Source organism: Salmo trutta, chromosome 12 (assembly GCF_901001165.1).
Source record: "Salmo trutta chromosome 12, fSalTru1.1, whole genome shotgun sequence".
In the NCBI taxonomy this organism is placed as follows: domain Eukaryota; kingdom Metazoa; phylum Chordata; class Actinopteri; order Salmoniformes; family Salmonidae; genus Salmo; species Salmo trutta.
Genome location: NC_042968.1, coordinates 83859890 through 83887075, shown reverse-complemented (window position 1 = coordinate 83887075; position 27186 = coordinate 83859890). Strand labels below are relative to the sequence as shown.

Here is a 27186-nt window from a genome sequence, read left to right as displayed (position 1 = left end):
TGACATCCCAACTTCAATTGGACCAACAGCAAAGCCTCTTGTCAAAGCTAAACGTTTATGTAAACTTACAATATGCAACATCTTTCCTTCAGTAATCGAATTCTGTATAGGCTTAGAAATGGGTTTTATGAACACAATGTTCACAAATGTAGGCCTATATAGGCTACACATTGTGTTGGTTGTAAAGTACCACACACGTATATCATGAAGGGATGAGTAGGAAGAGGAGAAAGGATGAGACATTAACATTCTGTGGATGGCTTGTTTTTGACATTTCCTTTCTTACAATATAGTGAAATAAATGAATAATTATCGTGTGCCTATCTTTCCCCCAAATATACAGACCTAGAATGTTTGATCCGTTTTATTTGGAATGTAACAATCTGAACTGTGACACTGGGTGCGTTCGAAAATTCCCTCTGGAGTGCCAGAGGGCGCTCACAGTGTGCTCTGGGCGTTCGTAAATTCAGTGGACGCTCTGGTTGAGGAGTAGGGTTGATCCGAGCGTTCTGAACTCACAACGGCAGTCAAGCACCCAAACTAGCTTGCTAGCTATTTCCAGGCAGAAATTAGAGAATTCCTCACTGACCATTTTTCTTACCCTAGCAGAGCTGGTTAGGCTGTGTTTATGTTATCCAGAGCGTTGGTGACTAACTGTGCTGCTGGCAACAATTTAATTACGTTTTTTTTGCGGACGTTTACTGACACCGGCCATATTCAATGGGTGTTGAATGCATCTGTTACTCTGCACTCTGACACAATCAGACGAGTGCTCTGAAATCGGAGTAGAATTAGCATCTTATCATTAGATGTCTACGTTGCATATAAAAAATCCAATAAAAGTATGTGTGACATTTTGGTTACCAAAGACCGCGTCCTCGGCTCACTCTGTATTGGTATGCGCTCTGGAGTCGAGGACAAAAAGTCGCATTCCAGATTCTTACTCAGAAAACCATTTCCAAGAAACCACGGAAAGACACTGCTCAGACTCAAAATGCACCGGTGGATGCCAACTTGTACTACATTTCATTACCCAAAAGACTGTGGACCATCGTAGAGAGCGATATTATAGAATCTTATCAAATGGGACCAGACCGGAATGTACATAGTGATAGATGAGAAGCTGTTCCAGTCGTAGATGCTGAAACGCACTGAACCACCCAAAATCTTTCAAACAACTGTCTTGAAGAGTTTTGTGCACCAACTCAACATCTATGGCTTTAAAATAACTTTCCCTGGTATCGAGAGATCAACTTCACTAAGCACCTTTATTGCTGAGGAATACAAAGCATGCACGTCAAAGGCACCTTTGTTATGAATATCAAATGGTGTTGTGGTGGTTTCCAAGGCCTACATTTTGACATGTGACTTAATTGAATGACACTGATTTGTTACCTTGCTGTTGCAATACTACTGCAATCCCAATTTCTGCCAAGGACTCAAACATCTCCTACCCCAAATGAAGAGATGTGTGCTGCTCAAATGCACGAGACTTGGCACAGGAGGGAGAAGTTGGGTAACAGCAACAAGAACAGCGCTGGCCACCAGCATAGCCCAAGCTTGGCAGACACAGGCAACGCAACTCCGACTAGGCTGAACTGCAGAGCTCCCCTCCTAAGCACTTCAGCCATGTCGTTGGCCTCAGACGTCTGCACTCCAGCCCAGGAGGCTGAGAGGAGTGATGACAGCAGCAGCTCCAGCAGCCGCAGCACTGGCTTACTTCCCAAGCTGATCTCTGTCCTCAAAGAGATGTCTGGGCAGTTGCAGATTCAGAGGAATTCCCAAGCATCTTGTCAAGCCCAGCACCAGACCCACATGACCACCTTCGGTCTACAACTAGTGATGGCAGGAATGGCATCCCCACCCTCTTTTACCCCCAAGGCTTCACCTCACAGAGCTCTAATGATTGCCCTACCTCCCATTCTCCCTGCAGACAGATTTAAATTAATAATAAATGCCTATTGCAACAAAGTTATGGTGTCAATATAAGAGTTTTAGACATGCAGGATATACAATCACATTCACAATGCAGTCCATTGGTAATTTATTCCACCTTAAAGCTTGTGAGTCATATCTAGAAACGTGTTAGTATACATTATTTTATAACTACTCTACGCAGATGGCAGTAATTGTACCGGGATGTCCACTGTCCAAATGTCTTTGTGACCTCTGGCATAAAGGGGTTCCTTGAGCCAGCGTGGGTTTGACAGCTGTGTGAGGTGTTTCTCTGTGAGCCCAGTGAGCACTGCTGCCTTCTCCATCTCCCTCAGATCCTCCTCTGGCACACTGTCAGAGCAGCACCAAGTCTCCCCCACCTCCACCAAGCCTGAAACAAGGAAATGACAGGGGGTTGGGGATATTCATCAACTATAGTTTAAATCAAGCATGAGATGTGCTGTGTATGTCCTCCTTCCCCACTTGCTAAGTCATTCAAAAGTGCTGTTTTACCTGCCACGACTCCACGGCCGAATCTGTCACCTGAAGCCAGAAGCTCCTCTACTTGCATATGGCTCATTCCAAGTGTATTGGTGAGCATGTCTCTCCACTGGTCGCCCTCCCAGTCCTTCTGCGCAATATGAATAGCTAGAGTGCAGTTTTCCATTGTGGACAACAAGGGGCGCCAACGTGTCTCAATACTTTTTACACCATTAAGTACTAACCCCGCGTACGGCTGCCTGAATGATAGGCAACCCACTTGTAATGTCATCTTCACTCAATGTGAATATGTTACAACCAGATGCTGGGTATTTTATCACTCTAAACCACTCGTAAGATACTGCGCTAGTAAGTACAAATGGCTGTTGCACTCATCATAATCACGCAGTCAATCGACCCCTTTTGTAGGTTCTATGCTTGTATCGCACTAATCTCTGGCTGGCTACATGTATCCGACTGTAATTGTAATTAACAATGGTTGACTTTTGTCTAGAGACTTTGGTATAACAAATGCAATTAACTCTGCAAATCCTCGAGGCACCGTAAACGTAATTTTGAGCTACAAGACTAACTATAGACACTTCCTGTTTAAATCCAACAAAAACGTCTCAAGAAGGTAATGAGTTCCAAAATGTTTAGAATGGGAGCATAGCGCCATCTAGTGACTCACAAGTCCAAGGCATCCATTCATTCCATAATAGCTAGCGTTCTACGTCCGTAGACGTCCAGTCATTGCGCTAACGCTAGTTAGCATTGGCTCGCGAAAATAACTTCCTTCATACTGGACACACGTAAAAATGGTATCCACGAGTTCATCACACTCGGAAGTAGATTAAGAGCCTCATTACCAAAATCCAGAAGTATCCCTTTCGTTGTAAATTGCAACCGATCAGCAATCAAGTATACAATGTTAAAACAGAAAATGATTCCCAAAAAGTATTCTTTCAATTTGAAATAAAGGTTAATGCATTTTACAAGACAAGGAAATGATGACCAGATACCATTTTAAATAACTTTATTGTTTGTTATTGGTTAGTTATCAGCCACTTGGAGCAAGTATATATTTAACATTTGTATTAAAGTGCTTGCCAGAAGAAGAAGAACAAAAAGCTATATTGCAACATAATGTGTATTGTGGAGGGCAAGAAACAAGGTACAATAGAGGGGAAAGTATACCATTGGTCCATCCCCAGTCAAAAATGTGTTTTCAAATAAGTAATGCTTAACTCTCAGGCCAGCAGAGAGAGAGTGGTCACAGAACATAGACAAAACAAACAATGGGATATGTCAGAAGTTCAAAGGGGAATGGGGGGTACCATTTGTGTTAAGGTGAGAATTTCACCAAGAAAGCATTTTACACAGGTAAAATGATATCGAAGCAGCACTGCAGGTTCTCCTTTACTCATCACCCAATGCAGTCCTGGCAAGGTTGAAGAGGCAGGCTGGTGGTTTAACTAAAAAAACAGCACACACCAGAAGGAACTGAGGTGAAGTTGTGCACCCTGAATCAGATCAATTATGGTAACAGAAAAGGTCAACTACTAGGAGCAACAATGATGTCATCCTGCCATATAAAAAGGGTTGCTAGAGGGACAAGGTTGTTGAGTAACTTAAATACACAGGACAAGACCTCAAGAACGCAAAACTATCCAAATACACATGGGTATTAGGGTATAATCCTATATCGTACACTACTATATTACAACAAATGTTACTCAAACTGTTAAATTATTTAATAAAACATAAGAAAATATCCCCAAGTAGCAAGCTAATCTTAGATTTAAAACAGTTAGCCTAATAAGCATGATCTTGGTACAGTATCATCCAAGCATTGATGCACAGGGTTTGGGAAATTTGCTAGCACAACTTCTGACACGCATATAATGCACCTTCAACTGGAATCATGTGAAAGACATCTGAATATTAAAATCTCTTTGGAGATTTTGTTGGCCAAAACATCACAAGGGAAATAAAAGTACTGTACAGTATATCATATCACATAAATAAAAAGGATCTTCGTCTTGTTCCACTGTCAAAACAATAGAAAAACTCACAATGATATAAGAGTGCCTTTGGTCACTTTATCTGGATAGTCAAGATAGTCCATCTGTAGATGCTCTAAAGATGTTCATACTACCAACTTCATATTTTCCCGAAAATCTACCAAGTTTAAATACCGAGAATACTTCATATTTATCCCTAGAGTCCCGGGGAATACAGCAAAAACCATTTAAAGGGGTTTAAACCAAGACATGGTTACTGTGCCACCTTGTCGGCTTGGCTGCGTCACTATTTAAAGATTTCAGAGCAAATTAAACTGATATGTAGTACTGACAGTGTAACTGCGAAACAGGCCATTCATAAATTCATAGTGTTGTCATGTTCCTCAATTAATTCAGCGCATTTCAGAAGTAGGCTAGTCTCGACAGAGTACATTCAGGGCGCACAGAGAGTACAGCATTGTCGAATCACGCAACATTTGTAACGTCAGTCAAACCAAAGTCAAAGTTGCTAAACTTGCTAGATAAACTCCAAAGAATGAGAGAATATGTCCTATGTTTGGCAAAATCGAGTTGATGATTATATAGCAGAAAAGCTGATGATTAACAGGGAGATGAAGAATGGAAATCATTTAACATAAAGTATCTTAACGGGGACCAACTCTGTTTAAAAAATATTCATATCTACTCTCATGCCGTTTGTTGATCACACATTCTCTACCGAAACTCTCATATGGGCAGCAAGGACGAGACCCCGCAGAGAAGTAGGGGTAATATTATTGCATTATTTTGACATGCATAGGCGAGAGACGTCCTTTGATAATGCAACCTATGGATTACAGAATAAGGTCAGAATTTTGAGTTTCAGTGGGATTGGGACTGGATAGAAAAATTGCCCCAGCTCTAAGACAGGAGAAGATACAATTTTCCCTTGTGCCTTTGAATTGTGACAGAGATGCCTATGTAGTGAATTGTGCATAGGCCTATCAAATTTGAGACTGTCTTAAGAGTCACAATGACAGCTCAAAGAGGCACACGTTACTTTATAGGCTATACTGTAGGGTTTAACTGCATTCAGGTCGAGTGTGCAGTCCGGCAGTGTCAATTATGCATGTGCTTTGAATTTATGGCGTCTTTGTGTTTAGTAAATATGCTAGGCTAAAGGCTTCCATGCAACAACCTATTTAATTTTTTGCTAATCAGCTGCTGCACATGTGTATTTTGTGGAATTGCATTAGAGCAAACATTGGGGATTTTATTTGTTATTTCCCAGGTCTTGTCATTAAATCTTTTCGGGAAATGTGAAGTATGTTCCCGGGACAGTTAATCCCTACTATTAACAAACTATCTGTTGATAAGCAACTGCTTGTTAAGGTTAGAATAAGGGCTAGGGTTAAGGTTAGGGTTAGTACATAGTTGAAATGTTACTGATAGTCCATCTGTAGATGCTGTACACACTATCCAAATAAAGTGTTACCGTACCTTTTGTTCCACAAACTCTGCCATGGTTTTTCGTTTTTGCTAGAAAGTCAGGTCCGAATTCCAGTCCCACTGCTCACTAGGAGTGAGCCACATGGAAACTATGCTCTTCTGCCTCTTCTTAAAATGGGTGGTCAGAGCACCACAGCTGTCTGGTGCATGTGAAGTCCATCAAAACTCTAGAGCAGTAGTTGCAAAGCTTTAATTTAGTCAGGCATGTCAATGCACAGTTTTGGAGGAGGCACAAAGTACTTCCCTGGGCTCTGTGTGATCACCACACCAGTCTTTTTGCGAAACATGGGGGCTATTTTTGGCGGGTCGTGTGCAGGCATCTCTACGGACACCTCAGCATCCTCGTGGTGCAGGTCGTAGGAAACGTTCCCATACTCCCGCAGGAAGGGAAAGAGCTCAAGAAGAAACTGGCAGAAGTCTTTTCGGATGCCAAACCACCCTGTTAGAAAATAAAAATACCAGTTAAAACAAATAGTTTGGAGAAATATTTGAGGAGTTACACTGACTGCATTCTCAGAAAAATAAAAAGAACACTGCCTCAATATGACAATTATTTCTGTTGCACCGCTATCACCGTCGAGGAGTAACTCACAGTGGTTGCCTCCTTTCTGGCCGAAGGTCGTGGCCATCAGAGTCACCAGGGATAGCCAGAGAGGCACGAATACTGACACATAGCTGGAGCCGTAGTGGCCATCCAATTTATGGACCAACAGGATCTGAAGAGCCAGAGACAACAATAAAAACAAGGCAAACAGGGTAGAAAAAATTTAATATTACTTTCTCAACTTCCGACCTTCTTCTGCTCTCTGACCACAATAGTAGCTGAAGGATGGACGACATGACCACATACCTCAAAAGTTAGCAAGGGTACAACGATTGTCATCCAGCTGATCGCCATGGTGATGTGAGTACGCCGTTGCTCTGCAATGAGGTCCATAGACCGCAGGAAGAGCACTGACCACACAATGTAGTAGAGTACCACAAGGCACAGGAAGGACATGACGATCCACAGTGGCACACAGACAACCTGAACAAAATAACATGAAATAAATAATATCAACATATTTTACAACTCGCTGTAAGTTGTACTAAATTCCCATTAGTTTTTCATCCCCAGACCTAGATATTAGGCAGGTTGTTCTCTTACCAGCCAAGGCCAACTGATGATTTTATCTAGTCGCAGGGCAATGAAGATAAACTGAAGTATATTGACCGAGCACAAGATCTCCAACTGACACAAAGAGAGATAGGAAGAACAGAGTAAACAGGTGAAGAGGGATGTAGACAAGTATACTATATTCACCGATATCTAGCCTAAATAGACTATTTGTGAAAAATAACATCCTTATGACTGATATAATGCCAGACTGACCTCTAGAGAGCGATCATGGCGGAAGCCCCACACACAGGCTGCAACAGAGACAGGCGAGACGAAGAAGAGGGGCATGAAGACCAGCAGCCAGAAGTGAGTGCCCCTCTCCACGCGGTCACACACCAGAACCTCAAAGGTGAGTAGGAGCAGGTGGATCCCAACAGCAATCAGCATGGCCTTGAACTCCACACAGGTTTCACCCTCAGCCCTGCATAACAGGCACAGTAAGATGAGACATACTAGCCAGCAGTGATAGCTATTGCAACCGGACAGCTTTCTCGTTAGGACAATATGATATTGATAAGACAGCCACATTGACAAAAAAAGACCTACAAAAGAGTAAAGCATTTTTGTTCAAAAAGCACACCTGTACTGTGGGTTGTGGGCCCAGACGCCTGTGCCCACTGAGGCACCGATGATGACCGTGAGCTTCCATAGCCATATGGGGGCAAAGACAGCCCAATAACTCCATTGGATGATGCCATCCAGACGCAGCGACAGCAGAACCGAAAACAGCAGCAGGCAGGCATAGATGAGGAACTTACTAAGTGAGCAGAAAAACAATTATCCCCATGAATCTATTCAGCAATCAATTTAGCTTGCTACTCATCATCATTGGTACAAAAATGCGTCCCCCAATGCGATTCCAGATCAAGGAAACTGAACTATGTGGAGTTGGCCATTTAGGCCATTCAGTTGCTTAGTTATCTAGTTAGCTGGCATGCAATAACTAACTAACTAATACTAAACGACTGACAGCAACACACAACAGGGCTGGATAGCAAGCCAATAACATTTGCTAAAATAGCTAACGTTAACTGGCTAGCTTATGCTGTTCTTCCCCAATATAATAGCTAGCTAGCTGACCTTACCAGTTACCGAAGCTGCTAGCCAACGACGTTTATTTAAACGTTAGCTAGCTAGTTCGTTCTGTCATGATTCACCGGTTCAGATTGACTGAATAGTAGTAGGCAGTCTTTGCTAACTAGCTAACGTTATCTGGCTAGGCGCTTTCCAACACAGATATGCTGGCTAGCTCTAACGTCGTTAGTTAGCATAACCGTAGAGACGTTATATTTCTCTTTACGTTACCTGGGGTTGAAATCTTGGAAGAATCCCCGAAGATTCATGACTAAGCTTATAATCGTCTAAACCATTATTTGTATTAATAATGCAATCACGCATCAAGAGGATGTTGTTTTTATCAGGCAAAAAGTTAGCTTGCTTGCTTACTAGCCCTCTATCGCGGTTCACGTAGACCCAAACGGAATGTCCATGGTAGTGTTAAGTGCCTGGCACTAGGGGGTCAGTATCGTGTACAAAAGTAGTAGGCTAACTGCCAAAGACAGTACAGGTTTAGAAACGGTCTGTGCTACTACCACTGGCAACAAATGTAGCTAGCTTTGTAGCTCAATGAGCATTACAGCCCGCTAGTAGCCGTGTTCGAGACACTGAAGGTATAATAAGAACGAAAGCATAAAAACCGTGATGTATCATGGGTAAATTGTAATTGACTGATCTACAAATAATAATGACTTGTTATTTATGATGCAAGGTGGTTTGTAGATCAGTCAGTCGGCCGTCTCCTGCACTGTCTGCTGCAATGTCGAACAAACCCACAATGGTATATTCTGATTGACATAATTATTTATTTTTTCTTCTGATTGACATAATCTTGGTTATCCTGAAGTACAATTATTTCGTGAAAGTGTGTCATTTCGCCGTTTCATGTCCATGATAATCTGTCCATGAGAGATTATGACTGACACAAAAACGTTACAGTTTGCTGAATAATACATTGTAGCCATAGACAGTGTAAACGCAGAAATATAATAGGCGGATGTTTTACAGGATCAAGACAATGCACATGTATATTTTATGAATGGGGAAGAGATATTTCTAGCAAATTATCCCATAAGAATAATTTATCAATTGGTGAAAAAAAATACAAAAACCAGAGTACCATGTAATGTTTTGATTTCTGGAAACACTAGCTTGGTTTCGTTATGTTTTTGGTTGATGTAGTTTATAATGGTTAATGTTATTTGTCATGGATGCCAAACACATTTGAACTACATTACCCAAGAGGGAATCCTGTATGTTTGTGTCCTGCCATTTACCACTTATGTGAAGCTAGCCACTATAACGATTAACCAGCCACAACGGTGGAATTTGCGGTTCCGCTTCAAAATAAAGTCCCTCATTGAAAGTGACGCAAATGGATACAAATATTAGAATCATGCCATATTGGGACTACATAATGCTAAACAAAGTTGAAATGTTGTTATATAAATTAAACAAAAAACAATAATTAGTTCATTTAACAAAACGTTTACAAATCAGTTGAAGTCGCACTGTGGATATATTAGACTTCAGAATTGCGTTTGGGGCGTACTTACAGTGAGCTCCAAAAGTATTGGGACAGTGACAATGTTGTTGTTGTTTAGGCTCTGTGCACCAACACTTTGGATGACTTTGAAATGATAAAAGGACTATCAGGTTAAAGTGCAGACTGTCAGCTTTAATTTGAGGGTATTTTCTTCCATATTGGGTGAAAAGTTTAGAAATTACAGAACTTTTTGTACATAGTCCCCAAAAGTATTGGTACAAATTCACTTAGATGTGTATTAAAGTAGTAAAACAAATGTTATTTGTTCCCATTTTCATAGCACACAATGATTACATCAAGCGTGTGACTACAAACTTGGATGCATTTGCTGTTTGTTTTGGTTGTGTTTCAGATTATTTACAATAGAAGTGAATGGTAAATAATGTATTGTGCCATTTTAGTCACTTTTATTGTAAATAAAAATAGAACATGTTTCTAAACACTTCTACATTAATGTGGACACTACCATGATTAATGAATGAATTGTGAATAATGATGAGTCACAAAGTTACAGACATAAAAATATCATACCCCCAAGCACAGGAGGTTGGTGGCACCTTCATTGGGGAGTACGGGCTCGTGATAATGGCTGTTTTAGCATTTTAGCATAGGTGGAATCAAATACTTTAAATACATGGTTTCCAGGTATTCTGGGGAGGCAGGTAGCCTAGTGGTTAGAGTATTGTACTGGTAACCGAAAGGTTGCAAGATTGAATCCCCGAGCCGACAAGGAAAAATCTGTCGTTCTGCCCCTGAACAAGGCTGAACCCACTTTTCCTAGGCTGTCATTGAAAATAAGAATTTGTTCTTAACTGACTTGCCAACTTAAATAAAGATACAATTAAAAAATTCAATTTCCACTATTCCAGCCATTATTATGAGCTGTCCTCCCCTCAGCAGCGTCCCGTGCCCCCAAGACATGCTAATCTCTCACCATTACAGTAATGGAAGGTTAGCCTTTTTTGGAGGGGTATGAAATGTTTACCTTTGTAACTTTCTCACTTATCATTGTTCACAATTCATTCAGGATTAATGGTTGACAACTGCTTTCAACTTGATCTTAACTATTGGATAGAGGCCTCATTGCTTTATCAGGTTTGCAACCTGGTCTCAATACAGTACTTTTTTTGCTATATGAATGTCCAATACACATAGTAGGATGGTCCCGTGTGGCTCAGTTGGTAGAGCATGGTGTTTGCAATGCCAGGGTTGTGGGTTCAATTCCCACGGGGGACCAGTATGGGGGAAAAATGTATGAAATGTATGCATTCACTACTGTAAGTCGCTCTAGATAAGAGCGTCTGCTAAATGACTAAAATGTAAAAATGTAGGTTAACTGGTAAGCTTAATGTGGCTCATTTCACAGTGGTTTCAGAGTCGCAATTACGACGCTAATATTTGTGTAATCTCTTCACAATTGTGCTCTGTGGGTGTCACTGAGTAGACTGACACTCAATTTGATTGATCCACAATCCAGTGACGTATATTCATGTCCCCAATGCAATTCTGAGATCGAATACATCCACAGTGCGATTTCAGCTGATTTTGACTTTTGTTCGTCAAATTAACTAATTATTGTATTTTGCTGAATTTATATAACAACATTCCAACCTTGTTTAGCATGATCTAGTCCAAATATGGCATGGTTCTAATATTTGTATCCATTTGCATCGCTTTAAATTAGGGACTGTTATTTTGAAGGCTAACCGCAAATTCCACTATTGTGGCTAATTCTTATTGTGGCTAGCTTTAGATAGGTATTTTCACCGATGACAGCCGTAGGATGGAGGCAGGTAATAGCCACTAAAAATAATACTTTATTCACATATTGTGCGCCTTTCACTTAGTCCCTTACATGCATTGACAAATCGTGCTGCCATTGGGCCCAAAATGTATTTTCTAAAGATGTTGGTCGTTATAACCGACCATGGTTGATGTTCAAGTTTAGCCATTGCATTGTTTCTTTGGTGGCCTGTTTCGCTTAATTGTCTACCCGGCGGCTTTCATAACATTTTGAAAGCAGGGCATTGTCAGTGGAAAGTACTTCATGCTTTTCTGAAGTGGGATGCGATTTGTTTTCCCAGAGTGAGTAAGAATGTTATAGGTAATTTGGTCACATACAGTATTGTACTGTAGTAGTTCAACCTAGCCAGTAGATCCGACCTGCTTGCTTAGAAATGCACTAGGGTCAGACTGGCTTCCTGTGTAGATTAAGACGCCGGTGCCAGAAATGTCTCGGAAAACATACCTCAATCCAGGAATGAGAAATGCGTTGCACTTCGGATTGTCCCATTAACCCAACTGTTACACTGAGAAGATTGAATGACTACTATTTAAACTAGCAGTCGTTTAATCTTCTTGGTTTAACTTAGATAATGGGACAATTCTGAATACAACGGTACGTTTCCTGAGACATTTATCGCACCGCATTCGCGGGTCTTAATGTACACAGGAAGCCTGTTTCGAGCCTAGTGCCGCTGTAAAAAGTGGGTTGGATCTGCTGGCTATGTACAACCTACATTATTGTGTGTGTGTGAGATCTGGCAATTACAAATAATTCAGTGAACCTAAATTATAATGTCAAATTGCAGCTGTCACCGCATATGAAAAAATTGTGTAAAACTTTAGCTGGTGTATCTCACATCATGTATGTTTCTTGACAAGTGTTTTTCATGTCTCCCCTTTTCCATGTCTCGTTTAAGTATTAGCCAAGTATGAAAACCAGATAAACGTGTTTTCGGAGTTCCTTGAAGACTTGCCTGACACAGATGAACCTGTGTGGGTTTTAGGAGAGTGTTACAATGCTAAAACAGGTAGACTGGCATCTTCTAGCAGTCATATTGTGATTTATATGTGGGGGGAAAACTGAATGAAGGCATGACAGTCTTTCATGTTGTGTTCACAGAAAAGACGGAGCTACTATCAGACGTCCACTCGCGGTTATGGTTTACCTACAGGAAAAAATTCTCTCCCATAGGTGAGTGAAACAGGCAGATGTTATGTAAATCTGATTGTTGGCTACCCAGCTAACAATTCTAGGGAGAGAGAGAATGTTTTTGTAATGTTGCCCTAATGTTTGAGTGTCCAGTTTTCCTTGAGTTAGGGGTACATTCTATCTATGTTGGCAACATCCTTCTGAGAACCTTTTTATAATGTTTTGGTTTTAAAAGTTAGGAGAACGTTCCCTTAATATCAAGCAGAACTTATCTAGAACATGGTTACAATGTTCTCAGAATATGCAACATCACTGTTCTAGATGTATTTTATGGGACTTTGAAAGAACATTCCTGTGTCCAGTTTTCTGAGGGTTAGGAGAATATTCCATCAACGTCCCACAAAACAGACACAGAACATGGTTTCATGTTCTTAGAATGTAAGATATTAATGTTCTAGACACGTTTCATGGGAACGTTGCAAGAACATTTCTGTGTATCTGGTATCAGGACATCGCCTGATGGTCCCAAAGAAACTTTCTCCAAAAATGTTTGTTTCATTACACATCATGCCTTGTTAGTGTTGCCAAGCCCATCAAGCCCCTGATTGGTGAACCACTGATCCATTCAAAAATATTTTTGTCTGTTGGCAAGGTTAGGGATATTCACACACACACAGTGCTTTTAACATAGTGTTTTCAACTTGCATATTTTACACACTTTGCCAAACATGATTACGTTGTGTATGTTCATATATACAATAATAATTATACAAATATTTTATTAATCATAGTGATTCAGGAGTATCATTAAAACAGGTTAATATGCCCCACCAACGTTAGACCACTATACAGAATGTAATTTAATTGCTGAAATAAGTAAGTAAAGTCAATGATGAGAATAGTCAGATGAACTGACACCTGACACAGACATATGGTGGCCTGGCAGGTTGTGAGTTAAGATCCCAGTTGAGGACATAACACAGACATATGGTGGCCTGGCAGGTTGTGAGTTAAGATCCCAGTTGAGGACATAACACAGACATATGGTGGCCTGGCAGGTTGTGAGTTAAGATCCCAGTTGAGGACATAACACAGACATATGGTGGCCTGGCAGGTTGTGAGTTCAAATCCCAGTTGAGGACATGACACAGACATATGGTGGCCTGGCAGGTTGTGAGTTCAAATCCCAGTTGAGGACATAACACAGACATATGGTGGCCTGGCAGGTTGTGAGTTCAAATCCCAGTTGAGGACATGACACAGACATATGGTGGCCTGGCAGGTTGTGAGTTCAAATCCCAGTTGAGGACATGACACAGACATATGGTGGCCTGGCAGGTTGTGAGTTCAAATCCCAGTTGAGGACATGTTGAATAATAATTATTGTATAAATGAACATGCAAAATGTAATCATGTATGTCATATGTACATTGAAAACACTATGTTAAAAGCACTGTGTGAGTATCCATAACCTTGCCAACAGCGTTACCCATAGACTTCCAGTCATTGCGCTGTCTGCTACCATGCTTTTCAATACTAGCAGATATCCATAGACTTCCAGTCATTGCGCTAATGCTAGTTAGCATTGGCTCGGGAAACTACCTCTTACTTAATTTATACTGGGCACAGAGAGATAAAAAAAGGTATTCACGAGTTCATCTGACTCTGGAGAAGATGATGAAGGGCCTCATTGCCAAAATCCCAAAGTATCCATTTAAGGGCGGCAGGTAGCCTAGCGGTTAGAGGTGAGCCAGCAACCGGAGGATTGCCAGTTAGAATCCCGGGATTGACAGGAAAAATATGTCAGGAAGTGAGCTGGCATCCAGCGGGTTGCTGGTATCAAATCCTAGATGCTATTGCCTGCCATTGTGCCCTTGAGCTAGGCACTTAACCCCCCACACAACAGCTCCCTGGTTGCCAAGCGTGGTCACCCGCAACCACCCACACCTTTCCAAAACCTCTATATGTACATGTCTCTTTTTGAGGAGTTGGGTTAATAGCGGAAGTCAGATTTGGGTTGGACCTTGTGTGCAATTGACCAACAAAGTGCTCTTAATCTTAAGTGTCTATCTTGGTTTGATCCAGGGGGAACAGGCCCCTCTTCAGATGCAGGCTGGGGATGTATGCTACGCTGTGGGCAGATGATCCTTGCACAGGCCCTGGTATGCTCACAGCTGGGACGAGGTGAGGAGGGGACAGGGTCATGCATGGGGTGGGGATGTATGGAACTGCATTAGCAAAGGGTGTTTATACAGTGCATTCGGGAAGTATTTAGACTCCTTGACTTTTTCCACATTTTGTTGCGTTACAGCTTTATTCTAAAATGGACAAAATTGTAATTTTTTCCTTATCAATCTATACACAATACCCCATCATGACAAAGTGAAAACTATGTTTTAGAAATGTTTGCAAATGTATTAAAAGTAAAAAACAGATGCCTTATTTACATAAGTATTCAGACCCTTTGCTATGAGACTCAAAATTGAGCTCAGGTACATCCTGTTTCCATTGATCATCCTTGAGATGTTTCTACAACTTGATTGGAGTCCACCTGTGGTAAATTCAATTGATTGGACATGATTTGGAAAGGCACACACCTGTCTATATAAGGTCCCACAGTTGACAGTGCATGTCAGAGCAAAAACCATGCCATGAGGTCGAAGGAATTGTCCATAGACAGGAATGTGTCGAGGCACAGATCTGGGGAAGGGTACCAAAAAATATCTGCAGCATTGAAGGTCCCCAACAGCAGAGAGGCCTCCATCATTCTTAAATGGAAGAAGTTTGGAACCACTAAGACTCTTCCCAGAGCTGCCCCCAGGTCAAACTTAGCAATCGGGGGAGAAGGGCCTTGGTCAGGCAGGTGACCAAGAACCTGATGGTCACTCTGACAGAGCTCCAGAGTTCCTCTGTGGAGATGGGAGAATCTCCCAGAAGGACACCCATCTCTGTAGCATTCCATTAATCAGGGTTCTATGGTAGAGTGGCCAGACGGAAGCCACTCTTCAGTAAAAGGCACATGACAGCCCGCTTGGACTTTGCCAAAAGGCACCTAAAAGACTCTCAGACCATGAGAAACAAGATTCTCTGGTCTGATGAAACCAAGATTGAACTCTTTGTCCTGAATGCCAAGCGTCACATCTGGAGGGAACCTGGCACCATCCCTACGGTGAAGCATGGTGGTGGCAGCATCATGCTGTGGAGATGTTTTTCAGCGGCGGGGACTGGGAGACTAGTCAGAATTGAGGGAAAGATAAATGGAGCAAAGTACAGAGAGATCCTTGATGAAAACCTGCTCAGGACCTGGGGCGAAGGTACACCTTCCAACAGGACATCAACCCTAAGCACACAGCCAACACAATGCAGTCTCTGAATGTCCTTGAGTGGCCCAGCCAGTGCCCGGACTTGAACCCGATCAAACATCTCTGGAGAGACCTTGAAATGCGGTGCGGTGACGCTCCCCATCCAACCTGACAGAGATTGAGAGGATCTGCAGAGAGGAATGGGAGAAACTCCCCAAATACAGGTTTGCCAAGCTTGTTGCGTCATACCCAAGAAGTATCAAGGCTGTAATCGCTGCCAAAAGTGCTTTAAGAAAGTACTGAGTAAAGGGTCTGAATACTATTTTCTACATTGTAGAATAATAGTGAAGACATCAAAACTATGAAATAACACATATGGAATCATGTAGTAACCAAAAAAGTGTTAAACAAATTCTTCAAAGTAGCCACCCTTTGCCGTGATGACAGCTTTACACACTCTTGGCATTCTCTCAACCAGCTTCACCTAAAAAGCTTTTCCAACAGTCTTGAAGGAGTTCCCATATATGCTGAGCACTTGTTGGCTGCAATTGACAGGTGTGCCTTGTTAAAAGTTATATTGTGGAATTTCTTTCCTTCTTAATGCGTTTGAGCCAATCAGTTGTGTAGGGGGGGTAGAATATAGCCCTATTTGGTAAAAGACCAAGTCCATATTATGGCAAGAACAGTTCAAATAAGCAAAGAGAAACGTCAGTCCATTATGACTAAGACATGAAGGTTAGTCAATCCGGAAAATTTCAAGAACTTTGAAAGTTTCTTCAAGTGTAGTCACAAAAACCATCAAGCACTATGATGAAACTGTCTCTCATGAGGACCGCCACAGGAAAGGAAGACCCAGAGTTACCTCTGCTATAGAGGATAAGTTCATTAGAGTTACCAGCCTCAGAAATTGCAGCCCAAATTAATGCTTCACAGAGTTCAAGTAACAGACACATCTCAACATCAACTGTTCAGAGGAGACTGCGTGAATCAGACCTTCATGGTCGAATTGCTGCAAAGAAACCACTACTAAAGGACACCAATAAGAAGAAGAGACTTGCTTGTGCCAAGAAACACAAGCAATGGACATTAGACTGGTGGAAATCTGTCCTTTGGTCTGATGAGTCCAAATTTGAGAATTTTGGTTCCAACCACCGTGTCTTTGTGAGACGTAGAGTAGGTGAACAGATCTCCGCATGTGTGGTTCCCACCGTGAAGCATGGAGGAGGAGGTGTGATGGTGTGGGGGTGCTTTGCTGGTGACACTGTCTGTGATTTATTTAGAATTCAAGGCACACTTAACCAGCATGGCTACCATAGCATTCTGCAGCGATATGCCATCCCATCTGGTTTGCGCTTGGTGGGGACTATCATTTGTTTTTCAACAGGACAATGACCCAACCAACACACCTCCAGGCTGTGTAAGGGCTATTTGACCAAGAAGGAGAGTGATGGAGTGCTGCATCAGATGACCTTGCCTCCACAATCACCCAACCTCAACTCAGTTGAGATAGTTTGGGATGAGTTGGACCGCAGAGTGAAGGAAAAGCAGCCAACAAGTCCTCAGCATTTGTGGGAACTCCTTCAAGACGGCTGGAAAAGCATTCCAGGTGAAGGTGGTTGAGGGAATGCCAAGAGTGTAAAGCTGTCATCAAGGCAAAGGGTGGCTACTTTGAAGAATCTCAAATATCAAATGTATTTTGGTTTGTTAACACTTTTTTGGTTACTACATGATTTCATATGTGTTATTTCATAGTTTTGATGTCTTCACAACTATTCTACAGTGTAGAAAATAGTAGAAATAAAGAAAAACCCTTGAATGGTAGGTGTGCCCAAACTTTTGACTGGTACTGTATGTAAAAAAAAAATCTAAACCTTTTTTTTTTCTTTGTCATTATGGAGTACCGTGTGTAGATGAGGGGAAAAAACTATTTAATCCATTTTAGAAAATTAAACAAAAATACAATTTGGAAAAGGTCATGGTGTATGAATACTTTCCGAATGCACTATATGTAAAGGATTCATTTGGTCATGATATGTCTTCTACGATGTAATCAATTCAACAGTGAGAAAGAGAAAAGGCTTTTATTAGACAGGCTATGGGAATGACACAGTGATCGTGGCCTGTCTTCCTGCTGTAGCCTGGCGTTGGAGGGCAGAGGGAGGACAGCCGGAGGAGTACCATCGTATCCTCCACTGTTTCCTGGATAGGAAAGACAGCTGTTACTCCATACACCAAATGGGTAAGAGAGAGTCCTAGCCTAACCCTGCTTTTACCTTGGTCTGACCACACGTACAGTACCCTGAATCAGCGGATGAAAGAGTGTTTTCTATCACGTTCCTATCATTTTCTCGATGACTGGCCTCAAAGTAAAAATGTGTAACTTGAACGACACATTTAGTGTAGATTCAGGAAATTAACTCAAACTTTTTCTCTCTGCTGTCAAGAGGGCCGCTAAAATGTTTTGCTCACAAGGTGATGATATGGGTACGCAGACCCGCGAGCCACTGTGGCCCACCCATGATGAGTTCAGATTTTGTTATGGCCCCCACCCCCATCAAAGTTGCCCATCCCTGACTTAGACCTTTTGAAGTGAGCTTGGTTTTCATTTTTTGGTTTTTCTACTTGCAGCTCAGATGGGAGTTGGTGAAGGAAAGTCTGTAGGAGAGTGGTATGGCCCAAACACAGTTGCACAAGTGCTCAAGTAAGTATTTTATATGCATGTTTTAAGACTGATCTATTCATATGTAATCTCTCGTGGACAGATTCATGTGTAAACGGGAAGTGACAACTTTCGAGAATTGTACTTCTGGGTAACCGAGATTAATTAATTTCAGAATATTTGATTGTCAGATGATAGTAGCGTGACCTCTAGCACAAATAAGTTTGTGGCATAAATAAACCTATTATCTCTCGTCAGGAAACTTGCGCTATTTGATGACTGGAATTCTCTTGCTGTGTATGTGTCAATGGACAACACCGTGGTGATCGAGGACATCAGTAAGTTTTTTCCCCTCACTTGCTAAATATATACAGTGCATTCCGAAAGTATTCTAACCCCTTGACTTTTCCACATTTTGTTTAGTTACAGCCTTATTCTAAAATTGATTTAAAAAAAAAATTTTAAATCCTATTTAAATTCTATATACAGTACCCTATAATGACAAAGCAAAATCTTTGCAAATGTATTAAAAATAAAAAACAGATACCTTATCACCTAAGTATTCAGACCCTTTGTATGAGACTCAAAATTGAGCTCAGGTACATCCTTTTTCCATTGATCATCCTTGAAATGTTTCTACAACTTGATTGGAGTCCACCTGTGGTAGATTCAATTGATTGGACATGATTTGGAAAGGCACAGACCTGTCTATATGAGGTCCCACAGTTGACTGTGCATGTCAGAGCAAAAACCAAGTCAGCCTTCCCTGTAGCTCAGTTGGTAGAGCATGGTGTTTGCAACGCCAGGGTTGTGGGTTCGATTCCCATGGGGGGCCAGCACAGAAAAAAAATGTATGAAATGTATGCATTCACTACTGTAAGTCGCTCTGGATAAGAGCGTCTGCTAAATGACTAAAATGTAAATGTCATGAGGTCGAAGGAATTGTCTGTAGAGCTCAGAGACAAGATTGTGTCGAGGCACAGATCTGGGGAAAGGTACCAAAAAAATTATCTTCCCCAAGAACACAGTGGCCTCCATCATTTTTAAATGGAAGAAGTTTGGAACCACCAACTCCCATCTGAGCTGCAAGTAGAAAAACCAAAAAAGGAAAAGTATAACGAGATCCTTGATGAACTCAGGACCTCAGACTGGGGCGAAGGTTCACCTTCCAACAGAACAACGACCATAAGAACACAAACAAGACAACGCAGGAGTGGCTTAGGTACAAGTCTCTGAATGTCCTTGAGTGGCCCTGCCAGAGCCCGGAATTGAACCTGATCGAACATCTCTTGAGAGACCTGAAAATAGCTGTGCAGCGACGCTCCCCATCCAACCTGACAGAGCTTGAGAGAATCTGCAGAGAAGAATGGGAGAAACTCCCCAAATACAGGTGTGCCAAGCTTGAGGCTGTAATCGCTGCCAAAGATGTTTCAACAAAGTATTGAGTAAAGGGTTTGAATACCTAATGTAATTGTCATATTTTTTATTTTTAAGAAACCTTTTTTTGCTTTGTCATTAGGGGTTATTGTGTGTAGATTGAGGTGGAAAAAACTATTTTATCAATTTTAAAACAAGGCTGGAGCCTAACAAAATGTAGAAAAAGTCAAGGGGTCTGAATACTATCCGAAGGCACTGTATGTATATTTTTGTATTCGTACCTTCTGAACCTTCTGTATATGAGGACAGTGGTGAAGCTGTGATTCCAAAGACACAAAGGTTTACTTTCCATGTCCTCTCCAGAGAAGCAGTGTCGCCAGGCAAGCAGGGAGAGCAGATTTCGGCCGAGACCCTGTGGCTGGCAGGAACCCTTCACCTCTAGGGAAACGCCAGAACAAGCCTGTTCTCACACGGATGGGAACCGAGCCACGACGTGTCCACATTCCCATTCTGACTGGAGACCCCTACTGCTGGTCATACCTCTCCGCATGGGAATCAACCGCATCAACCCTGTCTACATCCAGGCCCTCAAGGTACTGGGCCATCAATGCTTTCTGTGGTGGGATTGGGAATTTCTCTGTTCTTATTCAATTGATTCTAAACTACTATGCAATATTCCTGTATTTACTGTTGCCTTTAATAGTTATACTGTACTGACTTCATGTGTTGTCCCATTCAGGAGTGTTTTAAAATGCCACAGTCCTGTGGTGTGCTGGGAGGAAAGCCCAATCTGGCCTATTACTTCATCGGATTTGTAGGTGAGTCTAAGAGGAAACCGGAACTGAAGGTTCCCAAATAGGTAGTAACAAAAGAAGCTAAACCTGTGAGTTGTCTAGCCACTGTGTTCAGCAGGCCTTCTTGTGTCCTCCAGGAGAGGAGCTGATCTACCTGGACCCCCACACCACCCAGTCAGCCGGGGAGGCTGAGGCTGGCAGTGGAGTGGATGACCAGAGCTACCACTGTCTGAGGAGCCCACGCCGCATGAAGATCACCAACCTGGACCCCTCTGTGGCCCTGGTGAGAGCTGTACCCACACACCGACCACAACAACCTGTTATACCACTGAGCCTTCTATCTCATTGGCCTTGTTTTCCTAGTTGAATTTTAAGTGCGTAGTGGTGTGTTCTAAAAAGTTGCTCTAATGGGTATTTTGTATACTGTGGTGAGGATTTTGCCACATAATTATTAATCAAAATGTTGTCTTTTTTCCCCAAGGGATTTTTTTGTAAGAGTGAAGATGACTTTGACAGTTGGTGTAACCTAGTCCAGCAGGTAAGAGTCATCTACTCAAGTCACAATGGGATGTCCATGGATATTGTCCGGTGGTTGAGACCCATGTCGTTGTCCTTTTTAAGGAGATTCAGATGAAGAGGAACCTGAGGATGTTTGAGCTGGTGGAGAATCACCCGCCCCACTGGCCCCCCTTTGTTCCTCCCACCAAACCAGAGGTCCAGACCACAGGGGCAGGTATGAGCTTACCCACCCGACAGATCCAATAACAAGCAATCCTGGCCGCAAATAGCAAGCATCCACTCTCTGGTATTTCCCTATATTGTTTTGAAGTGACAGTATAGGTATATATATGAAGTGCATTTATTTCTTGAACCTCATTGAAACTCCTATGTAGTGTTTAAACTCAACTGAAACATACTAACCAAAATGAAGTGTGTTGTCAAACTGATTACTGTTGTTCTCTTTTTTTCGAACAGAGTTCATCGAATCGACCGACAAGCTGTTTGAGTCTGAAGAGGAGTTTGAGATCCTCAACGTGTGACCAGCCTCCCTTTCGCTCCCCTCCGCTCATTCCAGTGGATGATGGTGATTGGGTGGATTCCCTTGGCTCCCATGTTCCATACTGTGCTGTAGAAGTGCCTCAGAACAACACCAAGCACAAACTGCTTACCACTTTGCAAAAAAACACTAACAACCCAGCAAGAAACAATTAAAAACTAGGAAAGATCCTAGACAACTTAAGACAGAATTTGTTATTTTTTAAATTATTTATATTTCTTAATTTTTGGGGGGGGTAATAATTTTTTTACTTTTTTTAACTGCATTGTTTAAGGGCTTGTAAGCATTTCACTGTAAGGTCTACACCTGTTGTATTTGGCGCATGTGACAAGTAAAATTTGATTTGAAGGCAGGAACATGTATACAGTAAATACAAGCTTGGACTGTCTCGTTTTTATGTTGTAACCAGGAAACAAAGCCAGGGACCATGGTTGTCTCTACATGAAACAGGCTTTCTTTGTCTGTGTTAAAGACTTGTTTAATGAACAAGAGAGACGAAGACCGTTCAGATGCATGAAATGCATTGTACTGTAAGATGTACAGTGAGCCTACTCTCTGCTGCAGCAGGGAGAGGACCTAGGTGAAGACAGGCACGAGGATATGTCTGAAGAAGCTATTTCCTCAACACGCACTTCCTCCTGACACCAGGAGACAGAAATATGCACACAGTGTTAAAATACAAAACATACAACCAATAACTTGTTTATTAAGAAAAGTGCCTCTGAAATATATTTGTGTTCAATGGTTGGGGAGGGTAAGGCTTTTCCCAAGGTGTGGGATGTGGAACACTCATGTAAATATGCCTGACAATAAAGCTATTTAAAGACTTTGCTTAGACTCAGGGTTGATATTGCCTCTTAGCGCCATCTTCCTCATGTGTCATGTAGAAATGGAATGTGTAGACTAGAGCCTGGAGTGATCATTAGTAAAACTACCTCCTGTGATTAACCGAACCCTCCAGCCTCTTCCAGCTAACCCTTCTACATCGATTTGATTAGGATCTCTGTTTAGAGATATCTTTTTACAGACTAATCTTCCAAAAGTCCTTAATGATGAATTGTACTACGATAGTTATTGTCCCTGCAACCCCACTGTATAAGTACTGATGATGGTAGCCTGAGGAAGGAACATTAACTATTATCTCTGTGTGGTGGAAATGGCATTATGATGGTTATAGTATCACCTGTTGTACAACCAGCCCAGTAAATGAAGACAAGCTGTGGATAACGGCATTAGCTTTATTTTCATGGTATAATTACATCCATTAATGGTGTAAAAGCATTAAAGGGTGCAATCAACAGGGCCCAGATTCACAAAATCTAAGACATTTCTTAACTGCCATTCTTTCCTTAACTATAGATTTAAGAAAAGTTGCTATTCCTCAAAAAGGTTATTGGAAAAAAATCTTTAAATATTGTTCTGGAATTGCACTTAAACTTTTTCTTCTTAAGAGGCTTACGTTTTTGCGTAATAAATGTTTTGTGAATACGGGCCCAGGGCATGGTAATTAAATACAAAATAAGGCACAATTTTTTTTATTTTCATAACCAAAAGGTGCTGACTGCCATCCAGGTACAGAGCAAACGATCCAGTAAATGCCCTGTAAAAAATGTGAAAAGAAAATGCAAACATCCTCTCTTGATTCATGAAAAATACAAATAATTCAGGCCTACACAACAAAAAGTATTTTCTTCCAGTTGACAACCAACACATTGCCTGAAGACTCACAACTTTCACTTTACTTCACAAAAAAAATATACTGATTTCAAACTTGAACAAACCATACAATTATGAACAAGAAATAGTTTTAACAAACGACAACATTTACTTGAACAGTGCAGATGAAACATTTTCTAAGAAAATGACAGTTTGTGCCATTGGTGCTGTTATTCTGTTACCGACCTTCACACTTAACTGTTTGTTCTTCAAGTACATTTGTATAACTTTCTGTGTAAATTGTTAAAAGTAGTCATTGTGCATTGAGTTGTATGGTTTGTTCAACTTTGAAATCAATTGATTTTGTTTGGAATACATTTAAAAGTGAAAGATCTGAGTCTCAGCATCATTCCGTTTCCCTGGAATTGCCGAAAACAAACTCCTTTGCAAGGGGCTATAAGAACAGGTTCTCCAAGTGTAAAAAACAGCCTAGTCTGGGTACCAGTCATTTATTTAACATCCCACTTGTTGTACTCTGTGCCATATGCCAGGGAGTACAAGGCGTGGAACTGGTACCCAGACTAGGAACAACCACCAAAAGTAAAGAAACATGACAGACATTTTTTATATGAACAATTCCACTGAGTACAAATAACTTGTTTATTTTATCATTAGCATCCTATAAACAACAAGGCTGAGTATTCACAATCTGGTTGATTCAATAATGAATTGATTCAAAAGCAGCACTGACACTTTTTAAACTGTCCTCTTACTCACTGTCATCAGTATTGATACACAAGGGGAGACACGAACACAGCCAACGTCTGATGGCAGCAGCCTGTCCTACTGATGTGGGGAGGTCTATGCCAGTGTAGAGCCCGGGTCCAGACCCACTCTCTCTGGGACTGGTACGTGCAGGAAGTGGAGAAGTGACCTCATCAGTATGCAAAGGGACATCACAGGTGGCACACTGATCATCCATCAGGTAGAAAGCAATGGAGTTGAGACGATCTGTTGAAATCTGGATAGACTCAGTTTGAGTGGGCAGGTCACTATCTTCAACCCCATGCTGGTCCAAGGACAAACCAGTGACATTCAACACAGGCACATCTGATAGGTTCAGCAGCACATCACTGCTTGGATGAGAAGAGTGACGAGGCGAGCTACAGAGAGGGTTTCTACTGTTCCATTCAACTGCAGAGCAGTGATGAGCTGCAGGATGACACATGGAGACATAGTCATCATGTTCACAGCTCCTCTGTGAAGGAGGCTGGTTAGAGCTTGGTAGAGAGGAATAGGAGCTGTAGGACTTAAGAGCCTCCGGTGAGCCATGTTTATGACCCTCCATGTGGCTCCCGAGAGACATGTTCATGTATTCATCACACACTGAATGATCAACATCACTGAGGCTGTCCTTTGCTGGTGAACAGCTACGTGGAAGCATCATCATGTAGCCCTGGGGCCCCAGCTGGTCTGAGGGGAACATGGTACCACTAGGTGTTTGAAGAGGAGTGGGGGTCACATTGTAATCTGAAGGGATGTCATCTGTATAATGAGGACCTGGTCCAAGAGTCATTGGCATATAACTTTCCTCCACTGGGAGTTTACTCTGATTATAGATATGGTGGAAGGGGGGCTTGGATGAGAGGTATTTTTCGCATTTTGGAGTGCATGAGGTGGTTTGGTGGTATTGTCTGGAAAGTTCAGGGGTAGACGTTTCCACATCACAGCTATCTCCTTGATTAGTCCTGGCCACAGCCGTTACCTGCAAATCTATGGCCACGTAGTCAGTCAAGCTGTTCTCGTCAATGAGTGTGGTGTTAAACAGTGAGTCAGGGGTGTTACTCCTGGACAACTGAAAGACACATGGGTTGGAGCACAAATCCTCAGCGTAGACAGAGCCTCTGTCGCTGGAAGAACCAAAGACTGAAGGATCAGAGGGCCAGGGGTGTGTATCAGAGGGCCAGGGGTGTGTATCCGAGTCATTGCCACTATTGCTGGATACACTGATGGTGGTGGAGATGCATGCAAAGTGACTGAGGCTCTCTTCAAGGCTTTTACTGATGCAGACATTACGGAGAGCCAAGGTGCCAGTCCCTGGGCTGATCGGTTGGTTCATTGTCCCCTCTCCATGGCTAGAAGTTTGATTGGGGCTGTGGCCTCCATCTCCTTTATTTTTCTGTGGGGACGGTTTGCTCACAACAGTTTCCACCCTTATAGAGCGCTGTAACCCAGTCAGGCTGGGTGGGAGGTTGCCATGGTGTTGACGTCGTGTGGTAACTACAGCACAGGGGTTTGATGGGAATGACTGACTCTTGCTCCGAGGCCTGAAATCAGGGATGGGCCTCAGGGCTCTCATGGCCTCCAGGATTGTCTCATGCATGTTCTGAGCCACCACAGGGTCACCTGATTCTACCTGCATCCAGATCTCCCCAGGCCCTGTGGAGGACGAGCGGCCCACCTCCATAAAGAAGAAGCTCTCGGAGTGACCACAGCGACGGACATTCATCAGAGGCAGGTTCACAGACGTCATCTCAGAGCACATCTTCACCAGGTGAATGGTCTTGGCAGAGAGACACAGCCGGCACACTCCTATCAGGTTCTTGGTTTGTCCTAAACCTTTGGGCTTTACAATCACCTGCCACACCTCCTTGAAGATGGCTCCAGGAGAGATGGTCCAGTATCCATCATCCAACTCCTCAGCGTCCTGGTACTCCTTTTTCTCCTGGATCACCAGATCACTCAAAGCCAGGTACCAATCCTCTTGCTCCTCCTCATTCTCCGCTATCATGACAAAGTGCTCATCCTTAGTGTACAGGGCTATCAGGTGCTTGTGTTTAGAATCTACCCTTTTACTAACAGAGAAACATTGATACAGATAAATCACCTTCTTAGGAGAACACACAGCACTGGGAGATTTACAAACAGATTTCATTCCATTTCTAAATTTCTTCTCCCTATCATAGTACTCCAAGCGGCTGGGGCCTGTGTCACTTGGCCCTCTCAAGACAAAAAATCTCTTGTGGCTGTGTTTCATCTTCCTCAGGTATCCAGACTTCCATACATCTCTAGCCTCAACACCAGAGCAAACTGTGGTAGTGACAGCTGAGGCCATGGCAGATGCAGAGGCAGTCGGGTCATGGGAAACACCACCAGAGTCAGGTACCTTATAAACACAGGATGATGACAACTCTCTCACTGTATTATCTAGAGGATTCTTCTTGGGTAACAGATTATGGCCATGGCTATAGTACTGTTTATGATGCCTCTTCAACTGGAGAATTTGGAGGGGCGGTTGTGATGCTGCCTCTAGCTGAAGGTGAGTACTGCTGCTGAGGGAAGATGATGGTGGTGGTGGTGTTGTAACTTTCAGAGCTCGTGAATCGCAGCTATGGGAAACATCTCCTAAATCCATACCGCTGCTCTCTGGTGTTTTCGGCATCGTCAAATGCGCCATTACTGGGAAAACGAAAAACGATTGGTGCTCAATAACTTAGTTTGTGCACGCTTCATACACGTTTCATGTTTAGATTTTTTAATACGTGTCCTTACCTGTTCGGGTAAGCAGCAAGTACTTCGCGAATAAAAACAACACTTGCTGTGCAATTGCAGTAAAAACGAATAAATCTCTAATTTCTCCTGAAGGAAGGCTGCACTTCGGTAAAACGAAAACAACTCTGTCTGCGTTTCGATTGGGTCCGTGCTATTCGGTATCCTT

At 42.3% G+C, this 27186-nt stretch overlaps 4 protein-coding genes and 1 pseudogene across 4 annotated transcripts; 2 read left to right on the top strand and 3 right to left on the bottom strand.

Annotated features, from left to right (window-relative positions):
- Positions 1-855: 855 nt before the first annotated feature.
- Positions 856-1948, top strand: LOC115202644 (heat shock transcription factor, Y-linked-like; annotated as a pseudogene).
- Positions 1949-2012: 64 nt separating this feature from the next.
- LOC115204488 (protein CXorf40A-like) lies at positions 2013-3037 on the bottom strand. Its single transcript, XM_029770110.1, has 2 exons — positions 2449-3037; positions 2013-2326 (listed from the first exon to the last, which is right to left on the bottom strand). Exons 1-2 carry the CDS (start codon positions 2705-2707, stop codon positions 2112-2114), a joined length of 474 nt encoding a protein of 157 aa, XP_029625970.1. The 5' UTR covers positions 2708-3037; the 3' UTR covers positions 2013-2111.
- Positions 3038-3434: 397 nt separating this feature from the next.
- LOC115204486 (transmembrane protein 185-like) lies at positions 3435-8791 on the bottom strand. Its single transcript, XM_029770108.1, has 7 exons — positions 8392-8791; positions 7667-7843; positions 7300-7507; positions 7075-7158; positions 6778-6954; positions 6520-6643; positions 3435-6366 (listed from the first exon to the last, which is right to left on the bottom strand). The coding sequence occupies exons 1-7, from the start codon at positions 8427-8429 to the stop codon at positions 6122-6124; spliced, it is 1053 nt and encodes a 350-aa protein (XP_029625968.1). The 5' UTR covers positions 8430-8791; the 3' UTR covers positions 3435-6121.
- A 2626-nt stretch (positions 8792-11417) lies between these two features.
- Positions 11418-22643, top strand: LOC115204485 (cysteine protease ATG4A-like). Its single transcript, XM_029770107.1, has 13 exons — positions 11418-11481; positions 12391-12501; positions 12594-12665; positions 14709-14807; positions 18063-18164; positions 18554-18626; positions 18843-18922; positions 20325-20554; positions 20701-20779; positions 20893-21038; positions 21237-21293; positions 21377-21488; positions 21731-22643. Exons 1-13 carry the CDS (start codon positions 11472-11474, stop codon positions 21793-21795), a joined length of 1236 nt encoding a protein of 411 aa, XP_029625967.1. The 5' UTR covers positions 11418-11471; the 3' UTR covers positions 21796-22643.
- A 1594-nt stretch (positions 22644-24237) lies between these two features.
- Positions 24238-27186, bottom strand: LOC115202642 (insulin receptor substrate 2-B). Its single transcript, XM_029766725.1, has 2 exons — positions 27021-27186; positions 24238-26927 (listed from the first exon to the last, which is right to left on the bottom strand). The coding sequence occupies exon 2, from the start codon at positions 26923-26925 to the stop codon at positions 24238-24240; it is 2688 nt and encodes an 895-aa protein (XP_029622585.1). The 5' UTR covers positions 26926-26927; positions 27021-27186.

What these genes read in the sequence shown, in the direction of transcription:
- LOC115204488 (XM_029770110.1), bottom strand. Translation starts at nt 2,707, where the DNA reads ATGACATTACAAGTGGGTTGCCTATCATTCAGGCAGCCGTACGCGGGG. An exon ending in CGGCCGTGGAGTCGTGGCAG is followed by an intron (nt 2,327 to 2,448) that starts GTAAAACAGCAC and finishes TCCTTGTTTCAG; the next exon opens with GCTTGGTGGAGGTGGGGGAG.
- LOC115204486 (XM_029770108.1), bottom strand. Translation starts at nt 8,429, where the DNA reads ATGAATCTTCGGGGATTCTTCCAAGATTTCAACCCCAG. An exon ending in TTCCAAGATTTCAACCCCAG is followed by an intron (nt 7,844 to 8,391) that starts GTAACGTAAAGA and finishes CTGCTCACTTAG; the next exon opens with TAAGTTCCTCATCTATGCCT. An exon ending in TCATCAGTTGGCCTTGGCTG is followed by an intron (nt 6,955 to 7,074) that starts GTAAGAGAACAA and finishes TATTTTGTTCAG; the next exon opens with GTTGTCTGTGTGCCACTGTG.
- LOC115204485 (XM_029770107.1), top strand. An exon ending in TTACTTCATCGGATTTGTAG is followed by an intron (nt 20,780 to 20,892) that starts GTGAGTCTAAGA and finishes TGTGTCCTCCAG; the next exon opens with GAGAGGAGCTGATCTACCTG. An exon ending in TGGACCCCTCTGTGGCCCTG is followed by an intron (nt 21,039 to 21,236) that starts GTGAGAGCTGTA and finishes TTTTTCCCCAAG; the next exon opens with GGATTTTTTTGTAAGAGTGA.
- LOC115202642 (XM_029766725.1), bottom strand. Translation starts at nt 26,925, where the DNA reads ATGGCGCATTTGACGATGCCGAAAACACCAGAGAGCAGCGGTATGGAT.